Source organism: Siniperca chuatsi, linkage group LG16 (genome assembly GCF_020085105.1).
Source record: "Siniperca chuatsi isolate FFG_IHB_CAS linkage group LG16, ASM2008510v1, whole genome shotgun sequence".
Taxonomy (NCBI): domain Eukaryota; kingdom Metazoa; phylum Chordata; class Actinopteri; order Centrarchiformes; family Sinipercidae; genus Siniperca; species Siniperca chuatsi.
The window spans coordinates 22,708,824-22,728,406 of record NC_058057.1 but is presented as its reverse complement, the minus strand read 5'-3'; the positions used below and the strand labels follow the sequence as shown (position 1 = coordinate 22,728,406).

Here is a 19,583-nt window from a genome sequence, read left to right as displayed (position 1 = left end):
ATCCGGCTCCTTCACCCTGAGATCGCTTCCTCGTCATCTGCTTTTGGGTCCACATACGTCCATACAGCACCCCTTACAACACTGTGAGCCTCTACTATCTCTTTCCATGGTTGTCTCTTGCTCACGTCGGGGTGTTGCGTGTCAAAATGTTCTTCAGCATCAATGTGTTGATTGCTGATAAATGTTCTTACACAATCACTGTGACTTGACATCTGATAAGACAACCATCTGCACACTTCCTTATTTGTTAAGATGGTGTTTGAAGTCATGTATAGAGTGAACTCTTGAGGCCGTTTGCCCTCACTGTTTTTGACCTAAGTCATACTGATTTCACAACATTTTGCTGATTAAAAACATTTCTTTCTTTTCTCAACATCATGTACTGTCAGTAAAACCACGTCAACACAGTTATGAAGTATAACTCCCATTGGTGACATTTAGCAAAGCCATATTGACTTTTAGAATAAACTTTGGAATATATTTTTGCACAGAATGAGGGCTGTGGATTTTGTCCCCCATCTCTTACATTCAAATCAATTTAGGATGGACTTGTTATAAGACTTGAAAAATTGTGAAGCTATCCTTTAATGCTGAAAACTTGTAATAGTCAAATCACTTAACAGTAGAAATTAGAGAAACGCATGTAACCTGCATTTGAACATGTATGTGTGACTGTTAAAGTCATTATGCCACCACATTTGGGCTAAACTGTTTTTCAGATCTATTTAGAAAGAGATAAATGGGCCTTTTGAAACTTTTTGTTCAGTTTTAGGATGTCTTTCCCAGACAGATGAACATATCTTTAGTCAAATAACTTTCTCACATCAGGAGGAAGAAAAGAGGTTGAGATTAAATCAACATCTTGTCATTAGTTTGCAGAACTTGACATTGCAAAATACAATGAATAAAAAAATGACAAAATACTACACTTGGATTAATCTCTTTCCTTATAAAGAGACAGGTACGTCATTACTGCTAGGCAAAGAGGGTCGCATCACATGTAGACCTCACACTGCTCACTTTGCTCTCCTTGACAACAGGTTTTTTGGCTCTGATAATCAATCTGTGGAAGTGTAAGAAGTAAAATTTTATCCTCATATTACTTCAAGAAATGCAAAGTCTTTGGAATATATGATGAGCACTGGATATATATCATGACTTATAGCTCTGTTATGTTGTTGGATAAATGAATGTAGTGAATAAAGAGTGAATGATTCTGGATGTGGCCACTGTTCTTTTGTTTTTCAGGATGAAGTGTGTTATAATCTTTCTGGTGTTGACGCTGGTCGTCCTCATGGCTGAACCCGGGGAGGCTGTGTTTGGACGTTTAAAGGCCCTATGGAAAGGTGCAAAGACTGGATGGAAAGGTAATCACAACTGGACTTAAATTCAATTTTACTTACACTAGAATAAATTTAACTCCTGATGCAAACAGGCTACTTCAGACAGTCAGTTGTGAATACGCACTAGTATGAAATGTGAAAATCTGCATTGAAATACATTTTTGTGAAAGATGTCAATAATAATTTGGGTATGAGTTTGAAAAGCTTCACTTATGAAATAGATTACAAACTTAGGGGTGTATAGCTTTGTTTACTTGCTCTTCTTAAGTTCCTGTGTTTTACTAAATGTTTTATTTAGTCCTGGCAGCTCAGCTGTATTTGGTACAAAGCACTTAACTGTGAACTAAACCAACACTTTAACAAGATATGTTACAGAAAATACAGAGAGCATCATTAATGTAATGATTATTTTGGTAACACTTACTCTAAGGCCCCCTATTTAAGAAGAATATAAACATTTAATACATGCTTTCTAACACACTATAATGTAGTAATATATGCAGATATAAGGACATTTTTAAGTGTTTGATGTACAGTATTTGGCAACAATTATAACTTCTCCTATAAAAACATATTTTATATTATTTATATTTTAATTACTACAACTGTGTTTCTATATTACCAGCCTCCACTCATGGGTGACAAAGGAGGAGTTACAGTTGTTGATAAATACATTAATAAACACTTATATCAGCTTACAACTACATTCTAGGTTGTTATATTTTCTTAAATGTTTATAAACATAAAGTAAAGTGTTACCATTATCTTAAACATTACTAAATAATCTTTAGTAATAATATAATATTGTTTGTATTATATATTGTTATTTCATTCGCATCTCCTTCTCTGTTTAGCACACAAATACAACCGTGACATGGAGAGGATGGCTAGAAAGTAAGGACTCATGATTAGTAGTTACTGTTATTTGGGACTGTTATTGATTGGATATTTAACAGAAATATATGATGTATACCTTTAGAGGACCTGGTGAATTTGTCAGGATTTCGCAAACTCAAATATGTATCTTAATTCGTTCCTTCACCAAGGTATGGACCTAACTGGCAGCAAGGAGGCAACTCACAACCTGCAGACAATGGTCAAGCTTCTGAGGATTATGAAGGCTGAGAGTGCATGGAGATGTACCATTTCTTAGCTATGGTTTGGTGGGGAATCAGTGTCCCTTAAATGATATGCTTTGTGCTTTGCAATGCAAGAAACAAATGGATCAGCAAACAAACCAGTAGTCTCAGGTTTGCAGGAATCAAGTAGAGATCATTTAGGCATTATTGTCACAGCTTCATTTAGTTTTGAAAAATGTGAAATGGCTTGCTCCTGCAAGCTGTCTTGATGAATAAAACTGCAATACAAAAAGTCAAACTGTCCTTGGTGCTATTACTTAAGTGAATATAAGGGATAAACCAATGCGATAGACCCGATTGGTACTGAAGGCGATACTGACCTTATTCATAGACAGATGCACATTAAATGCAGTTTCTTTGTCAATGTCATTAGAACATTCTATTAAACTGTAATGAGGTTAAGTTAGAGCCCTGTGGGTATTATGTATTATGATATTACTTTCTAAGACATCAGTTTGTTTTTTAAACACAGCAATCAGGATGTTGACAGTTCAACATCCTTTCTGGAAACGTCATGCACTGTCAGTCAAATCATGTACACAGTTACTGAGCAAAACTCCTATCGGTGACATTTTGTATCCATATATCCTACGATTAGAGATATTTTCAAGTCAGTTTTAGGCATAAAGTTGTTTAATATTGCCAACAATACTACAACAAATATTACTATTCAGATCTATCAAATAATCATTGTACTATTAAATTAATTTCTACAAATATATTGAAACTTAAGGACACTGTACTTTTGTGTCTCTCTGTTTTGTGAAATAATTATTTTGTCATTTACATATATCACAGCCTTCGTCTGAACATTTAATTGATCTAATATATTTTAACATCTAATTATTTTTACAAAAAGGACCTTGCTAATGATAATAATAATAGCTTAGACCCTGGGTTTCCAACTCCAGGCACATCTACCTGCCCATTTTTCAGTCCTCTCTGCTCTAGCACACCTCAGCCAGCTGATGCTCAAGCCCTGATCCAACAGTAAGGGCTGGTGTGTTGCATCAGGTGTGCTCACAACATAACACGATGAGTATGTTACTATCTACTATTGTTGTGTTATTGATTCATTCTCCACGGCTCGGGGACCAATAAACTGATGACAATGACAACAGTGAGTACGGTAGATGGGCTACAGCGAAAACACTTGCATGTAATAGATTCAGAGTGTATAGAAAATTGCCATTTATATCACAGGCATAGTACTTAAACTACAGTCTTGTTATACTTATTCACTGACTACCTAGCCACTTATTTAGTGTGATGAACAGAATTTTAAAGCACCACAGAGCACCAAAATGTATCTTCCGCAATTACACCCTGACTCGACGGACCGTCTCCACATTGCTTTTACGTTCATATGACTTTGGCATGACTGCAAAAACACTTAGGCGCTGCGCCTAAGCCGTATAGTGGCAAGGAAAACCCATAAACTGTATAAAAGATGGACGTAGTGTCCGTGACGTCACCCATAGGTTTCTGAACAGCCATTTTGACGCTCAAAGTAGGCATCGCCGGCCTTCGCCATCTTGGCAGCAAGTCGCTTGGCCCGACTCCCAGATAACCAAAAATGGGCAAAGACTTGGAGCGTGGGTGCAGCTGAGGTGCCTGGTTGCTGAAACACGCCCACCTAGCTCGAAGTTACCAACTGCTTACAGTTGGCAATGTCACTGCTTTTGAAATTTGGCCTTTAGGACCCATTTTGTTACACCTAAACATAGCACTGACTGTCATGACTAAGGTTGAGTTTGTGCATTATGGTTGTTATCTGTAGCCATAACACTGTTACCACTTCTGCTCTTTCTCATTCTTCCAATTCCACCCTTTGTCCCCATGGACTGGTGTTTTGTCCTTTTATTTAAAAAAAAAAAAACATGGTTCACATTTGAATACATTTTATTAATATTTGCATTCCTTTTGTCTTTATTACTGACTGAAAATGTTATATTTCACATTTTTATCTGACTTACCTGCAAACTGAGTAGTTATGAATCCCCCCCCAATGTCCCATCAACACGGTTCTTATATTGCTGGAACACAGACACTCTCTTCCATACATTCATATACAGATATACGGTGTCAGACTTTAAAAAATATGGTTTTAGAAATCATAGAACAATTATGGATAAGTTTTCTTATCCAGTGGTGAATGACAGGAACTGCGAATAGCTAATTCGGCATACTTTACAATTCGCCAAAACGTAAACAAATAGTGTGTAGTATAGTTTATGGGGGTCCATACAGTCTTGCTTCGTTGCCAGCCTCAGGCAGAAACAATAAGGTTGCTTTCCATAAAACAGAAACAATGAGCTGGAAGATGTTACAGAGCTCTGTAGGGTACTGCCAGTGTTTCTTTCTCTCACCAGTGGGGGCACCAGATGAGTAAAACACTCATATAGGTGCTTTTTAGTGCACTGCCAAAAGATCTTTATTAAATGTATTTAGGTACAAGGATTTGTTTGATCCAATAAGTAGCTTTAAAATGAATTTAAAATGAATGTGATGTTAATGACAGTTAAGCTTTTGAATGTGTATAAACTAACCCTTCCTGCCTCGTTCCTACACTAGACCATTTAATTTGGCTTCAGAGAGGCAGGCTGAGGTGTCAAAGATAGGGATGATGGATCTCCCTCACTGTCGCCTGAAGACAACCTAAAGGGCATCATGGACCAACCCTGAAAATGACACCTGAATCTCTCCCATTAAATAAAACAAACACACACCAACCAGGCAGGCAAAGTTTGTTTTGGGCGGATGGGGCTTCGCTTAAAACATATCGATCGGAAATCAGATGTGGTCAGAGGAGGGATGAAGTTAGAAAGGTATGTGTGTTTGTGTGTGTGTCTGAGGGTCACCCGTGTCATTGGCTGTGGTTGTTTACCTAGAGGCGATTGCTGGCCTCACACACACAAGCCCTACCCAGACAGAGATGCATGGTAAATAATAGAAGAGCTATGACAGAGGGCAGACACACACAAACACAGATCAGCATCAAGGTTAAAGATGGGTGTGGGTGTAATGGGAGAGCTCTTTATCGACACGTCATTAATACATGAGGAGGGGTCACCAAAGCAGAGAGAGGGAGCAGAGAGACAGTCACATAGTCAGCGTGGTTCTTGACATCTGCATATCAAATGCATGAGAGGTCTGTGTGTCTCAATGACAGTTCAGTCAATATGATTTCAGCCGCATCGGAGAGTCGGGTGACTACCCCCTCACTTACTCGCATTACAGACTCTCACCATTCATATAAGCTGTTGACCCAATGAGTGAAGATCAGGTGTAATAATAATAATGTGGTTTTGAAAAACCCTCAACAGTTTGACCCTCAACTTTTTAGCATTTTTTCTAGTGTGACAATATAATCCAGCAGTTGTGATCACAGCGGTGTATGGAGTAATTAAAACTGAAGTAAAAGTATACATCATCCACTACGAAACTACTTAAACTCTTGAAGTACCCAGCTTCATAAAATAAAATATAATACAAGAAAATTAACAATTTGGAGGAACTTACAAGTAAAAATGATATGTTATGTAAAGGTTTCTGTCCCATGGTCCTACCACAGCTTAAATAATTAGTCGATTAATTGGTGAGTCAATCAACAGAAAATGAATTGGTGACTTTGTTAATACTCGATTGATCGTTTCAGTCATTCATCAAGCAAAAATGCCAAACATTCTCTGGTTCCGGCTTCTCAAATGTGAAGATTTGATGCTTTTCTTTGTCTTGTGTTAGTAAACTGAATAGTTTGGGGTTTTAGAATGATGGACAGATCTAGCAATTTGAAGACGTCACCTTGAAAAGGTGAGAAATTATGATGGATATTTTTTCTCTAAAAATTTAGACAATAATCCACAGACTAATCAATAAGAAAAATATGTATGTGCAGCCCATAATTGTAATTTCACAAAATCCTGCATTTAAATAAAATCACTTTTTTCAAAGCAGTTTAATGAGATGTTGTCAATCATACTGAAAAAGAAAACATAATGGTAAGGGAGTACTGTGAGTACTGTGAGTACAGTAAAAATCTAAATTTTGACAAGGTATCTGAAAAATGCCTTTTTTTCAGGAGTGTTTTTATCCCCTGCTGTCCTGGAGTGGCCTCTTAATACAAGCCTGTTGTGAGAAGTCTGACAGGGCAAACAAGAAAGAAGGGACAAATGTGTCATCAATCATAAAAGCTTTAAGACAGGAACACAACAGCACAATCATTCCAGTTATCTCTCTCTCTTTTATTCTTTTTCCTTCTGTCTTCTCCCCCTTCTCGCTAACTCACCAAACCAATAATTATCTTATCAAGGTTTTGCTTTTCAAAGAAAAAGCCTTCTTTTCCAAATGTAATATATATCCTTGACAGAAACACTGAGATCATTGCTTTAGGTTTTCAATTAAAAAAGTCTGTGTGTGTTCTTCTTATTTGTGCGTTACATTGCGTTATAAAATATTAATAGTCAGTAATATACCAATACCAATGATCTATTATTATTATTTTATGTTAAGCACAAATATGACAATAATTTTGCACAACACATAGGCGTAGGACCAAAAAATCCTGCACACTGTCGATAGCTGGTTTCTTATCCTCATGTAAGAACCTATGAAGGGAATAGGAACTGGTTATGAGAAAAAAAACATCAGTATCAGGTTTTTTGCCAAGTAAGTTTTCACATACAAGGAATTTGCCTTGGTATATTGGTGCTTAACAATAAACAGAGAGAAAATAAGAAAGTAAAAATCAAGTACTGCAAGTCAGTAAACATAAATATAAATTAGAAACATTTATAATACAAAAATATGAAAAACTATGAGAAAACTATGGTTTTGGTCCTCTGCCTCCTGCTGGAGACGAGTGTCTCAAAATGTTGTGTCCGGGGTGGGAGGGGTTGGCCACAATCTTGTCCTGGAGGGGAGGTGGATTGCACCTTCAAAGCAGAGCAAATGATACGCTGCAGTGATGGTGGTGAAGAAGTGCACCATCATTGTCTTTGGCAGGTTGAACTTCTTCAGCTGCTACAGAAAGTACATCCTCTGCTGGGCTTTCTTGGTGAGGGAGCTGATGTTCAGCTCCCACTTGAGGTCCAGGGTGATAGAGAGAAAGAGTATAAACAAGGGACTTTTTTCAGATGCATTTGTTTAAGTGAGGTACTGTTGGGTCAAGTGTATTTATTTGAAGGTGTGTCGCAGTTGACAAAGACTGAAATTGGACAGTGTTTCAGGCAATAGCCAGTGGCAGTTTAGCAAATAAAAATAATAGTTTATTATTTATTTTCAGCTTGCATTACGTTGTTATGTTACAAGACTTAACACAATGATGAAGTTGAGGCCGTTTCCCCTCACTGTTTTTTTCAAAGCCCTAAGTCATACTGATTTCACAAAATTTTGCTGATAAAAACATTTCTTTCTTTTCTCAACATCATGCACCGTCAGTAAAACCACATCAACACAGTTATGGAGTATAGCTCCCATTGGTGACATTTAGCAAAGCCATATAGACTTTTAGAATAAACTTATGTAAACTTATAATCTCTTACATTCAAATCAATTTAGGATGGACTTGTTTTAAGACTTGAAAAATTGTGAAGCTATCCTTTAATGCTGAAAACTTGTAATAGTCAAATCACTTAACAGTAGAAATTAGAGAAACGCATGTAACCTGCATTTGAACATGTATGTGTGACTGTTAAAGTCATTATGCCACCACATTTGGGCTAAACTGTTTTTCAGATCTATTTAGAAAGAGATAAATGGGCCTTTTGAAACTTTTTGTTCAGTTTTAGGATGTCTTTCCCAGACAGATGAACATATCTTTAGTCAAATAACTTTCTCACATCAGGAGGAAGAAAAGAGGCTGAGATTAAATCAACATCTTGTCATTAGTTTGCAGAACTTGACATTGCAAAATACAATGAGTAACACAATGACTAAATACTACACTTACGCAGAGAAAATGGATTAATCTCTGTCCTTATAAAGAGACAGGTACCACAATACTGCTAGGCAAAGAGGCTCACATCACATCTCACACTTTGCTCTCCTTGACAACAGGTTTTTTGGCTCTGACAATCAATCTGTGGAAAGGTAAGAAGTAAAATTTTATCCTCATGTTACTTCAATAAATGCAAAGTCTTTGGAATATATGATGAGCACTGGATATATATCATGACTTGTAGCTCTGTTATGTTGTTGGATAAATGAATGTAGTGAATAAAGAGTGAATGATTCTGGATGTGGCCACTGTTCTTTTGTTTTTCAGGATGAAGTGTGTTATAATCTTTCTGGTGTTGACGCTGGTCGTCCTCATGGCTGAACCCGGGGAGGCTGTGTTTGGAAGTATATCGGCCATAGTGAATGGTGCAAAGACTGGATGGAAAGGTAATCACAACTGGACTTAAATTCAATTTTACTTACACTAGAATAAATTTAACTCCTGATGCAAACAGGCTACTTCAGACAGTCAGTTGTGAATACGCACTTGTATGAAATGTGAAAATCTGCATTGAAATACATTTTTGTGAAAGATGTCAATAATAATTTGGGTATGAGTTTAAAAAGCTTCACTTATTAAATAGATTACAAACTTAGGGGTGTATAGCTTTGTTTACTTGCTCTTCTTAAGTTCCTGTGTTTTACTAAATGTTTTATTTAGTCCTGGCAGCTCAGCTGTATTTGGTACAAAGCACTTAACTGTGAACTAAACCAACACTTTAACAAGATATGTTACAGAAAATACAGAGAGCATCATTAATGTAATGATTATTTTGGTAACACTTACTCTAAGGCCCCCTATTTAAGAAGAATATAAACATTTAATACATGCTTTCTAACACACTATAATGTAGTAATATAAGCAGATATAAGGACATTTTTAAATGTTTGATGTACAGTATTTGGCAACAATTATAACTTCTCCTATAAAGACATATTTTATATTATTTATATTTTAATTACTACAACTGTGTTTCTATATTACCAGCCTCCACTCATGGGTGACAAAGGAGGAGTTACAGTTGTTGATAAATACATTAATAAACACTTATATCAGCTTACAACTACATTCTAGGTTGTTATATTTTCTTACATGTTTATAAACATAAAGTAAAGTGTTACCATTATCTTAAACATTACTAAATAATCTTTAGTAATAATATAATATTGTTTGTATTATATTGTTGTTATTTCATTCGCATCTCCTTCTCTGTTTAGAATACCGATACAACCGTGACATGGAGAGGATGGCTAGAAAGTAAGGACTCATGATTAGTAGTTACTGTTATTTGGGACTGTTATTGATTGGATATTTAACAGAAATATATGATGTCTACCTTTAGAGGACCTGGTAAATTTGTCAGGATTTCGCAAACTCAAATATGTATCTTAATTCGTTCCTTCACCAAGGTATGGACCTAACTGGCAGAAAGGAGGCAACTCACAACCTGCAGACAATGGTCAAGCTTCTGCAAATTCGAAAGGCTGAGAGTGCATGGAGATGTACCATTTCTTAGCTATGGTTTGGTGGGGAATCAGTGCTCCTTAAATGATATGCTTTGTGCTTTGCAATGTAAGAAACAAATGGATCAGCAAACAAACCAGTAGTCTCAGGTTTGCAGGAATCAAGTCATTATTGTCACAGCTTCATTTGGTTTTGAAAAATGTGAAATGGGTTACTCCTGCAAACTGTCTTGATGAATAAAACTGCAATACAAAAAGTCAAACTGTCCTTGGTATTTTACTTGGTTATTATTTACGGTTTTGGCACGGCTGCAAAAACACTTAGGCGCTGCGCCTAAGCCGTATAATGGCAAGGAAAACCCATAGACTGTATAAAAGATGGACGTAGTGTCCGTGACGTCACCCATAGGTTTCTGAACAGCCATTTTGATGCTCAAAGTAAGTGGTGCCAGCCTTCGCCGTCTTGGCAGCGAGTCACTTGGCCTTAACCAAAAATTGGGAAAGACATGGAGCGTGGGTGGAGCTGAGGTGCCTGGTTGCTGAAACACACCCACCTAGCTCGAAGTTACCAAGCTAGCTAAAGCTAAGAAGCTAGGCTAAGAAGCTAGGATATATGCTATTCTGCAATTTTGTAGATTTTGTTTAGACTTGCAATTTGGCCAGTGTTACGGTTAATTAGTGTTACGTTTACTTAATACATGTCTAACGAACAATTTGAAGCTAATCAATTAACCTGAATTTAGATTTTCACACAACTTCAGTTGCGAGTCATTTAGCGAGATATGACTGTTGAGAAAGAAAGGCCTATTTGTTACAAGCTGCTTATTTCTTTCAGTACTTGTTTAGGTCATGGCCACCTGTGATGCCCCCACCATGCCTGCTACACACATCATAAACTGTAAGTACCAGTCTTGGTTACTTCACTTTAGACAGCTGATTTTTACATTGGCTAATTTATTTTCCTCCCATAATCACATTGTGGATTATTTTGAGAGAGCTGCAGAGACCTTGGGAAGCAACCTGTTGGTTTAGCTGGGGTGGACTGCAGTGAAAAGGCCTTCTCCCCATCTTTTCCCAGTCCCTGCGAGGAAGAGCAGCACTGGATGTCTTCATCATCCACTGTGGCGGCAATGACATGGGCGAGTCAGCATCGTCAGGCTGGTCAACGTGATGGAGGACCTGTAACAGCCTTAGCTCCAGCACCCTGGCATGAAGATCATGTATTTCATGTCAGTGACCCAAAAGAGTTCATTTCACACCTAGAGAAAATGATTTATTATTATTATTTAATGAATGGTTTTTAAGTACAGTAGCTAATTGTCTTAAAGACCACCTCCAAACGCAGTGAACTGCTTACAGTTGGCAATGTCACTGCTTTTGAAATTTGGCCTTTAGGACTCATTTTGTTACACCTAAACATAGCACTGACTGTCATGACTAACGTTGAGTTTATTTTTCATGTGCATTATGGTTGTTAAAAAATTACATCTGTAGCCATAACACTGTTACCACTTCTGCTCTCTCATTCCTACAATTCCACCCTTTGTCCCCATGGACTCTGCAGCTCTCTGGGCATAGCTGTTACCTCTTGCACTGGCCCAGTCTGTTGATTTTATATTAATAAATGTGTTTACTTTTACATTTATACAGGTGTTTTGTCCTTTTATTTTAAAAAAACATAGTTCACATTTGAATAAATTCTATTTATATTTGCATTCCTTTTGTCTTTATTACTGACTTGGTCTTTCCTTCAGTCTTTGTTTCTCTCTCTTTGTTTGCTCGCCCTTATTTTTCAGCTCTTTGCTCTTCTCAACACAGAACAGCAGATAAATAGACAGTTTGACAGCTGACATCAAAAACAGATGGGCAAATAGGCAGAAAAACAGACAGATATTTAAACACATCAAAAATATCTTCATGGCCCTTCAAATGTTCTGTTGTTTCGCTGCCTCGAGGACTGTAATGAAAACCACTTTCTTTTTTTCTTTTGGACATACTGACATCTTTTTTATGAGCAATGGTGTTTGCAAGTTTTGTTTGCAACTGAAATTAGATGTAATTTTGCCTCAGCACTGGTGGATTTGTGCTCTTATTTGTGTTTATGCATTGGAAGGAGGAAAAACTCTAGCAAAGACATCTTTTGACTGGTTCTTCCCCTTTGTGAAGGAAAAACTGCAGGTTAAAAACTTCAGGGCCAAGAAGTCGGTCAGTTTCCCATGTGATGAGATCCAGAGGACTTTGTGGTCTCAAAAACAGTGAAAAGCTCTTTAGATGACGTGTGGTACAACATATCTCATCATTCTGTTTAAGAAGGACTTCCCTTCACTTTTTTGTTTGGCGGTTACGGTGGTAAAAAGCCAAGTGTCTTAACTCGATCTGTGATTGAAGAGATATGAAGTGTGGCAGCAACAGGAATTTATGCTGCTTTCACATCACATGGGAAAGGTAAACACCAACTTCCTATTTGAAAATGACATAAAAAAGTAAATAAGCAATACAAAGGAATACCTGCAGGACACAACTTCAAGCAGCATGTTACTAGGTTAAAGTTAACGTACAGCAAACAAACCTATGTTTTATATGACTGGTATTTGACATGCATAAAGATGTGCACAGTGGCAGAAGTGTATTTTTAGCTTTAGAAATTACATCTTGGGTATCTAAATCCTCACTTTTAGGACAATCATGTGCAAAGCTGATGACAGTTCTCTGCAGTGACAAATATTAGTCATTGCTCTGTTTTGTTATGTCCACTCTTCTTGAGATGAGTATAAGCAAAAGCCTCCTTGAGTTACAACAGATGCACACATATAAACACATATACAGCCTCCCCGCGCTGAGTAAATCCAATAGAAGTTGAAAGCTGTTTTTTCTGGTTTGACTGAGCTTCACAAAATCACTGCAGGACGTTGGTGTATAGCTGTGTCATCCTCAAGTGTCATCTCTATACATGACCCAGTGAGCCAGCAGAGGGCTGTGTAATACTTCATGTGTACAGTACATGAGTTTTTATCTGTATTCATGTGTAAACAGGAGGCATATTTATACCTACTCTGTCTACAGCCATGCAGTGAAAGTAACATGTGTGGATGTAGTAGGAAAAATGCAATGAGCACTGTGGCCTCCAATCGATGCACCCATGCACGTGGAGCACATACTGATATTGAGACTTAACACTCATCAATTGTACAGAAAATGTATCAACAACAATTTTGATAATATATTAGCTATTTAAGTCATTTATCAAGTAAAAATGCCGAACACGTGCCAATTCTAGCTTCTAAAATGTGAGATTTTGCTTTTTTTCTCTGTTTTGTATCACTTGAAATTAAATATCTTTAGGATTTGGACTTGGAAATTGTGATGGACATTTTCTTACTATTTTCTGACATTTTAGACAAAATGATTAATTTATCAACATAAAAATATTAACAAATTAATATTTATAACATTTATAACATTAACATTTATAATTATTAATAAATTAAGTAATTAATTATTTTATAATCAATTTAGTCTCGATCTGAAGTTGTTACAGAGTTCTTGTCTCGGGAAAGTGACCGGAATATTTCATACACAAACTAATAACTACTAGACAAACAAATGAACAGATAAATGCAACCATGAATGAATACCATCGTGGCACCGTTCAGCCACTGAGACGTTTTGGAGAAGTCAAGGGAGATTATTATTATTAGTTATTAATCACCTGAAGTTATTTAGCTATCATACCTATGTTGATGGGAGATCCTCATTTTTATTTATGTTTCCTAACTGTTCTTATTAAGCGAAAGCTTCAAACCCCAGTATCACAGAAAAGTATCTGTTGTTTCACCTGAGTTTTGGCTGAGCAAGGCAGGCGCTGCCCTGGAGGGGAGAGGAGAAGCAGGGCCCTTTCCCTCGTTTCTGGATGAAACTCCCTGGAGTTCCATGTTTCTGGACGTGCTGTCGGTCTTGAGTCGGGTCTCTTCTACCATAAACAGGCTGATGACGTTCGGTTGTGATGGCAACGTAGTGCTAACAGAGTTTAAAGTTTATTACAGTCCTTGTTAGGACTCAGGTGCTGCAGCACTTCTTTAACTTTAACCTGGTAGCAGCAGTTTTAGAAACGCTAATAAAAATTTCTTTGTTTAAGAGTTACGTTTTTGAGTCTCTTTCGCTCCATCTCTCTATTTCTCCTTCTCTGCACCACGTGGCTGGTGCGTAAAGTGCAAGGCTGTTTATGGCTCAGAGGCCAACTTTCAGAGTAGTTCAATTCTTTTTATCAATCAGGATACAAAATGTTCATCAGGATCAGGGTTGATCACGCTACACAATAGTGAAAATCATTGTTAGTTGCAGCCCTAATATACACAACTGAAGAGGCATAAGAAAGACACAAGCAGATACACACATGCACACACTTACAACAGTTCAAACTTAAATTGTAATAGAGCTGATGGCTAGTTAACCATTGTTACCAAGAATCTTTGTTCCCCTTCTCTAAAGTGGCCACCGTTTAATGAAGTGCCTGAGCTAGAGATTAAGAGAGACACATGGAGCAGACAGAGAGAACAAGACTAACTCCTTTTCTTTTGTCAATCCACCAAATCCATACAGAGAGAGGAAGAACTGCTCAGATCAAAGTCTAACAAAAGCCTGATGCTTGGTAACAGAGAAATGTAGCTGTGATCCCAGTGTCATGCAGGCTGATCTTATTACAAACCTCATTACGTGTAACAAACGCCACATGGCAGATTTTTTAATCCAAAGCTTCCATAAAATGAGGGACAGTCACAAATCAGGGTTAAGACCTGCCGCTTCACAACAGAGGTTTAAATCTATGAAGCATAGCAATCATAACATGACCACCCTTTTGTTAAATTAAAACAATCTAACAGTCATTTATTCCACTCAGTTAACAGCTACTCAGGAGGGAGTCTACAGCCAAGAGGGGTTTAATACTGGTAGGATTCCCCATGATTGCTTAAGGTCCTATGTATCATATCTTGATTTGTTCATTTTTAACAGAGGGGGATGGCCCAATGGAAGTCTACTGTAATTCTCTAATGCTTTTAGTCTAGGTTTTAGTGGTCCAATAGTAGAAAACCTTGTACACTGGCATGAAGGATTTGGAAGGCAAGTTATTATAAACCAGAATGATCTTTTGGGTACATAAAGTTAAGTGATTGCAAACAAAATATACAAGTGCAAAGAGATTGATAGGCAGAACAACTGGAGAAAATGGTTTTGGATGAAGGAGTCACAAGCCTGAAAAAGACATCATGGAGCTCTGACACTTTGCTTGACCTTTTCAGAGAGCTGCCTCTTAATGGGAAGGTAGCTGTTCTGGTAACACAGCTACTGGTGCAAACATAGGGCTGCTTGTCCTGGTGTATCCAAACAATGGGCTTCATTTAACGTTATCTCTGTGTGTAAGGACTTCAAGTGCAGTACAGAGTGATCTTTTCAAGCTGAGGTTAGGCAGTGGTGGAAGAAGTACTCAGATATTTTGTTTAAAGAAACAAACAAGCCCAAATCTTGTCTTTGCTGACCTCCAGTGATTTAACTGCTCACCTTTGTGCAGTGAAGTACAGGAGTACACCATTTTTTATTTTTTAAGTAAAAGTAGCAATACCATAGTGTGGAAACACTCAAGTAAACGTTGTGGAGACAAGCTTTTATTTAAGTAAAAGTACATAAGTATTAGCATTGGGTATCTGAACCTTGTGCATCACTTTAATATTGCAGCCGGTAAAGGTGTGGCTCATTTTTATTACTTTACATACTGCTGTGTAGCTTTTGAATTTGCCCCCAGAGATCAATAAAGTTTTATTTCAACATATAATAATACATCATAATACATCTGAATCTGTAAAGTAACAGGTAACTAAAGTCATCAAATAAATGTAGTGGAGTAGAAGTATAATATTTGGGCATTATAAAGTGTAACACTCGCTAAGATCTTATTCCAGTCCAGATTTGATATTGGGGATTTTATCTTTATGATGTAGAGCAAAGATTAATATGGAGTATTCTGTGTAGAACACTAGTACTGATTTGTGCTTTAGCTGTGACAAAATGTGTCATCTTGTGACTTTTTCAAAAGATAAAAATTTATTGTAATGAATGGGATACTTTCTTCAAAGTCCACATTTCAAGCCTAAATACTGACATCATGACAAGGACTGTCCAGTTTTAAAAGCTTCTCCAAATGCGGATGAGAAATTCTGCCTTCATCTGCCCAGTTTTGAAGGATGTGAACAAAGCTCAACAATGATGGTGGCATAAAATTACTAAAAACTAAGATAAGATAAGATTTTACCATAAATAGTCACATTTAACCCCAGAAATTCTGACAATAAAATAAAAATTCAAGCATATAAAATTGCCTTTGTAGGTTTTAAGAAACTTTTAATCTGAATTTACTTACTTCAAAAACCAAATGTAATTGCCATAGGTTAGGATTTAATGAATGAATTAACCCTTTTGCACCCTTTTCCTAGTAAACCGCACCCAGAATCCAAGCATATGTACAGTATGAGGTGAGGGAACACTATTGCGGTTTAACTTCACCACAAATAAGCCAGCTATTAAACACTTAACAAATTCCAACATGGATGAATGAAATATATTTAGGGCAGATTTCATTTTGCTCTCTTCATTTTCCCTCAAAGTCCCCTTCACAGTAAACTGAGACCTGTGGGTTGTGGGGGCCAATATTAGTTAAGTATTTATTTACAGATCCTGGCAGCGCTGTCCTGTGAATAATTCATCTTCCATGCTCGGAGGAGTCTGTTGACAAGACAGCCTGATGCAGGAGAAAGGAAATCAATGCAGCTATGATGGGCAGCAGACTCCAGCATATCTGCTTCTGACCTGAACCTAGCTATAGGTGTGTGTGTGTGTGTGTGTGTGTGTGTGTGTCTGTGTGTGTAGTTACAGTAGTTACAATACAGCCCTATGTAAAGTGATCAGGTCTTGATCTGCTGATCTGAGCGAAACAGTGTCTGTCGAGGGCAGACATGCCGCAGGGAAATGTCATCTTCACGTTCCTTCTGTTATACGCTGTAGACAGTAACTCTAGTATGTTGCTACACCTGAACCCTCCATTACAGACAGTAAAAGGCTGCTGTGGTGTACAAACCACTTAACTGTAAATTAAATGGATCTGATAATAATGTGACAAGTATTTTGCAGTGCACTCCAAAAAAACCCCCCAAAAACCTCACAACCACAGAAGACATCATACAACTTTCACAGTCTTTATGTGTAAAATGGGTGGAGTGCCTTTATAATCAACTGACTGCTTATGACTTCTTTTTAGCGGATCAGAGAACAACCTTCCCATTAATGATAGAAACAATAGCCAAACCCACAGAAATATAGCTATAGCTATACTGTATGTAGGTTTACATACTACATACAGAATATGGAGACTGTCCTCCCAAAAAGAACAACAGCATCAGTAGTTTCAGCAAGAGCCCCAAAACGACACGTTTACGCTCAACTGACGAAGCCCTCTATTGATCATAGTAATTATGACGGGAGCAAAGGAGGAAGTCAAGTTACCACATTTTTTCCCTACCATGAACAAAGTACTTGTTTCAACCCAAACCATGATCTTTCCCTAAACCTAACCAAGTCGTTTTTGTGCTTAAACCTAACCAGCCCTTAAACATAGTGTTGACACATCATAACAGTGGTGTCATTTCTATATTTATATTTTATTACTATATTATTTTCTAATATGTAGTTATGATCATTTTATTTTATGAGTCAAATGTATTAATGTCTAATTATGTCATAGATCATACCTCAAAAGTATCAGCCCCGTTCCCTACGGTACTAAAGCGCTTTGAGTAGTCAGAAAGACTAGAAAGGCGCTATATAAGTACAGTCCATTTACTGGTTTCTTCCAAAAGTCGCAGGATTAATTCAGTTCGCAAAAGTAGGTTCTTTTTTTTCTGGGGATTGACCCCCATGCCACCCGCTCTTCATTCCGCATCATAACAGATTTATTTTTTATGCAGTGATTTGTAACAGTTTTGTAAGGCACATATAAATTATGTTATCCTGGGCATCTGTTTAGAAAATGTTTCTAAACACTTCTGAATGCTCCGTGTCGTTCTAGAGGGCATGGACAAACAACATATTTTGTTATTTAATTTGGAGGACTTGTAGATAATATGGGGTATTTTTTACTTTATCACAAAGACAGTACAAGTGAAAAGACTTGTTTGGAGTATTCAGTGCCTTGTATGATATCCCACTTTTCTCTGCCCATACTCTGTCTTCCTCACTTTACTCCCTTATTGAATCTGTAACCATTTCTTACCACTACTGTTTGTCTGTTTCCTATTTAACATCACTCAGTCAGCGTCACCCTCTCTCACTCTCCTCCCATCCTTTAAATCTCCTCGAGTAGAATGAAGACAAACTGTGGAGATAACTGAACACAGAGCGAGATGAATGAAGATGGATGACAAGTCTTTTTAGAGGATGTCTTTCCTCCTCACAGGCACATTCAACAATACAGTGAGTGAGATGCCTTTGGGTTTTCAGTTCATTGATTTGAGTAACAACAGTAAATACCTAAATTGAAGCTGTCTCTTTATTCTACTTAAAAGCATAAAAAAGCTGCTCGCCTCTACTTCTCAGCGGTGTAAGTGTGCTTTTACATTACCAGGTAAATTCTTTCCATTATGCGGTTGCTATTGACATGTTTTAATGTTGCACCTCCACTTGAGGCTGATGTCCATAACATTATATCAGTCTATATTAGTTTTTAACAGAAACACTTAAGTTAAGCAAGGATTTTGAATAAGGATCCCCTAAGTATGATTATTAAGGAATTGTGGCCGAGATATGTGCTGAGCGTGACATTTTGCAGTTGACGAATAGGGGATCCAGTAAGAGCAATAATAAAGCAAAAAGTTTTGAGGGTCATGTCAATTTCAAACAGCGTGTTTATCTGCTCTAACATAAATCGGTAACGTTAGCGTGCCTGGCTAGCTACTTTCCTGCCTACAGTAGAAATCTAGCATTACTTTCATGGCCAAGTAGCATATCATTAACGCTAGCTAACTATTTTCTTTTGTGAGGTTACAGGTTAGGACTGTTTCCATCCATTGCTTAGGAGTGGATCTGTCTTGCTATTTATTGGATTTGGGGACATTTGCACTCATAAATTCTTATTACAAATATTCTCCTTTAACAATCTCCTTTCTGGTCCACAAAAATGTTGATCAGCTTGTTACGTCACCCCTTTAGTACCCAAAAGCTCTGTTCAATAAAAAGCCAGCATACAGGAAGGTACATGTTTCAAACCATGTTTGTATTTTTTCCACATAAAAGACAAGAACAAGCCCAGTAGTATAACACTTCACTAGATGGCACCTTTTTCAAGGTTTGAAAGGGCTTATTGAAATAATCAGCAGGCTTGCACACAAGCCTCCATAACAACTCTGAAATGATGTTCTGAATACAGCGAAGATGCATATTACCTCTCGCTGCTGGAGAAGTAATTGCAGTGTGTGGAATGTGTGTGTGTCAATGTAATGTGATGATCTTCCCATGCTTCCTGCCAGTTTACACAACTTCATCTCACTTCTCTCCTGCAATTAATTACAGATCACTTTAGAGCTAATAAGACCAGAGG

General features: G+C 37.4%; 3 protein-coding genes across 5 annotated transcripts in view; 2 read left to right on the top strand and 1 right to left on the bottom strand.

The window, feature by feature from the left end:
- The window catches only part of LOC122862811 (exostosin-1), a 232,205-nt gene that overhangs the window by 110,514 nt on the left and 102,108 nt on the right, over nucleotides 1-19,583 (bottom strand). The gene's annotated exons all lie outside the window — the stretch shown is intronic.
- Nucleotides 958-2,720, top strand: LOC122862813 (dicentracin-like). The gene is made up of 4 exons (XM_044168522.1): nucleotides 958-1,073; nucleotides 1,249-1,367; nucleotides 2,198-2,237; nucleotides 2,390-2,720. Exons 2-4 carry the CDS (start codon nucleotides 1,250-1,252, stop codon nucleotides 2,466-2,468), a joined length of 237 nt encoding a protein of 78 aa, XP_044024457.1. The 5' UTR covers nucleotides 958-1,073; nucleotide 1,249; the 3' UTR covers nucleotides 2,469-2,720.
- On the top strand, nucleotides 1,003-10,206 carry LOC122862812 (dicentracin-like). 2 transcript variants are annotated; one of them, XM_044168520.1, is made up of 4 exons: nucleotides 1,003-1,071; nucleotides 8,746-8,866; nucleotides 9,698-9,737; nucleotides 9,890-10,206. In XM_044168520.1, exons 2-4 carry the CDS (start codon nucleotides 8,749-8,751, stop codon nucleotides 9,966-9,968), a joined length of 237 nt encoding a protein of 78 aa, XP_044024455.1. In that variant the 5' UTR covers nucleotides 1,003-1,071; nucleotides 8,746-8,748; the 3' UTR covers nucleotides 9,969-10,206. The 2 variants fall into 2 exon arrangements, with proteins under 2 accessions (XP_044024455.1, XP_044024454.1); XM_044168519.1 differs by lacking the exon at nucleotides 1,003-1,071 and adding an exon at nucleotides 8,421-8,572 and having other exon boundaries at nucleotides 8,748-8,866.